The 2667-nt window shown below is 50.6% G+C and overlaps 1 protein-coding gene across 1 annotated transcript in view; it reads left to right on the top strand.

Moving 5' to 3' along the window:
- Positions 1–2667, top strand: part of PVR (poliovirus receptor) — a 20168-nt gene that overhangs the window by 3204 nt on the left and 14297 nt on the right. Inside the window, exon 2 of the mRNA XM_011963165.1 lies at positions 2159–2506. Coding sequence (XP_011818555.1) covers positions 2159–2506 — 348 coding nt within the window. The remainder of the gene's footprint in view (positions 1–2158; positions 2507–2667) is intronic.

Raw genomic sequence — 2667 nt, 5'->3', positions numbered from 1 at the left:
GCTTTGCCACTGATAGGAATGACTTCTGGAGGAACTTGATACTAAATTTGGGACTCTTTGCTGCCGGAGTTTGGCTGGCCAGGAACTTGAGTGACATCGACCTCATGGCATCTCAGCCGGGGGTATAGCCAAGTAGACAAATGGAATCCTGTGCTGAACCCAAATCTTCCAAAAAACAGCCTACAATCTGTGACCACCAGAAGATGTGCCCTGATGGCAGCTGAAGTTTGATTCAGATGGGCACTTTTCTTCCCTCTCCCTGCCTAGTTTCCTTTTGTTCCTTGAGTCCAGGCAGAATTCCATTCTCTGGTCAGCAGACAGGCTTAAGCTAAAGTATTGCCTTTGTTCTATAAAGTTCTGTACATAGTTCCCAAGCTTCTGCGGGGGGTGATCTTTGATCTTGTCCTGAGAAATAACAGTGCTGGTTTTTTTTTTTTTTTTTTTTTTCTGAGACGGAGTCTCGCTCTGTAGCCCAGGCTGGAGTGCAGTGGCCGGATCTCAGCTCACTGCAAGCTCCGCCTCCCGGGTTGACGCCATTCTCCTGCCTCAGCCTCCCAAGTAGCTGGGACTACAGGCGCCCGCCACCTCGCCCGGCTAATTTTTTTTGTATTTTTTAGTAGAGACGGGGTTTCACCGTGTTAGCCAGGATGGTCTCGATCTCCTGACCTCGTGATCCGCCCGCCTCGGCCTCCCAAAGTGCTGGGATTACAGGCTTGAGCCACCGCGCCCGGCCAACAGTGCTGTTTTAACAAACATTTGAAATAAATACCGCACACACAAAAAAATATATAAATAAAAATAATAAAAAAATAAAAAAGAATGCATAGGACTATGTTTATTAGTGTCAATAAGCGCTGACACATGTTGAAGACCTACTATGTGCTAGGGCCCTTGGCAGAAAGATTTTTATATAGGACCTGGGGGATTAGAGGTCAGTCTCTGACCACCCAAGTTCAGATCCTACCTCTGCCACTAAACCTCTGTATGACTTGGAGGACGTTATACTCTGTGTCAGTTTCCCTGTCTGTAAAATTATGTTAACAGTAGTGCTTGCCTCAGGGGGCTACTTGAGGATTAAATGCCAAAATATATGTGAAGCACCCAGAATAGCCCCTGATCTGTGTCAGCACCCTGTGAGTGTGCACTGTTCTAAGTCTCATTTTACAAACTAGGAAAAAGAATCAGACAGGTTAAGTAACCGACATGAAGCCTCACTATAATTACCTTCCTCTTGTGCCACGATCCCCCACATTCTTCCGACCAGGATCCACCCAGAGTAATAATACTCCTTTCATGGATTTGAAGACCCAGGATTTCTCCCCATTTTCTACATTGGGGGTATTCTAACCCCTAATGGCAATTGTGCTATAAATAATGACAGTCATGGTATGTGAAAGCTAAGATACCGGTGTGATGAAAAAGTTCTGGACCAGGTGCGGTGGCTCACACCTGTAATCCCAGCACTTTGGGAGGCTGAGGCAGGAGGATCACTTGAGGCCAGGAGTTCAAGACCAGCCTGGCCAACATGGTGAAACCCCATCTCTGCTAAAAAAAAAAATTAAAAAATTAGCCGGGTGTGGTGGTGGGAGCCTGTCATCCAGCTACGCGGAAAGCTGAGGCAGGAGAACCGCTTGAGCCCCAGAGGCAGAGCTTGCAATGAGCAGAGATCGTGCCACTGCACTCCACCTGGGCGACAGAGCGAGACTCCGTCTCAAAAAAAAGAAAAGAAAAAGTTCTGGAGCTGTATAATGGTGACAGTTGCACAACATCGTGAAATGTACATAATGCCACTGAACTGTATGCTTTAAATGGCTTAAATGGTAAATTTATTTTTTTAACCACAATATTTACCACAATTTTTTAAATCAGTGATGTTGAGATTGAGGGAAATACGGTAATAATAGAAGAAATATGGTAATAAACAGCCAAAGTGAAGGAGCACGGCCAAGTTGCAGACCATCCTGGACGCCCTTACCCTCCTCGCCTGCCTCGACCCCAACTAGTGCCCCAGTCCCCCCTCCCCCCACACCCCACCATCCACCAGGGCTCCAGGGCCCCGGCGTGCAATCGCACGCCCAGGTGCCCGGGCTCCCGGAGCCCCTCCCTATCTAGCCCAGGAACGCCCCGGGTCTCACACCTTCTCTTCGGTTCTCCGCAGGGGATGTCGTCGTGCAGGCGCCCACCCAGGTGCCCAGCTTCTTGGGCGACTCCGTGACGCTGCCCTGCTACCTACAGGTGCCCGGCATGGAGGAGACGCACGTGTCACAGCTGACTTGGTCGCGGCATGGTGAATCCGGCAGCATGGCAGTCTTCCACCAAACGCAGGGCCCCAACTATTCGGAGCCCAAACGGCTGGAATTCGTGGCCGCCAGACTGGGCACAGAGCTGCGGGATGCCTCATTGAGGATGTTCGGGTTGCGCGTGGAGGATGAAGGCAACTACACCTGCCTGTTCGTGACGTTCCCACAGGGCAGCAGGAGTGTGGATATCTGGCTTCGAGTGCTTGGTGAGCAGGGGTTTTGGGGAGGCTGAATGAAAGGCAGAGACTTGGTGGGAGGATCAGGGAAGTCAGCAAAGAGTGGGGAGGCCTGGGAGGGAGGGGGATTCCCTCCACAGCAGATTCCCTGGGGACAAAAGGAGGGGCAGCGCAATGATGGGGGTGGGGTG

The sequence above is a fragment of the Colobus angolensis genome, unplaced genomic scaffold (assembly GCF_000951035.1).
Source record: "Colobus angolensis palliatus isolate OR3802 unplaced genomic scaffold, Cang.pa_1.0 Scaffold60, whole genome shotgun sequence".
NCBI classification, from domain to species: Eukaryota; Metazoa; Chordata; class Mammalia; order Primates; family Cercopithecidae; genus Colobus; species Colobus angolensis.
This window is presented reverse-complemented; position numbering and strand designations above follow the sequence as displayed.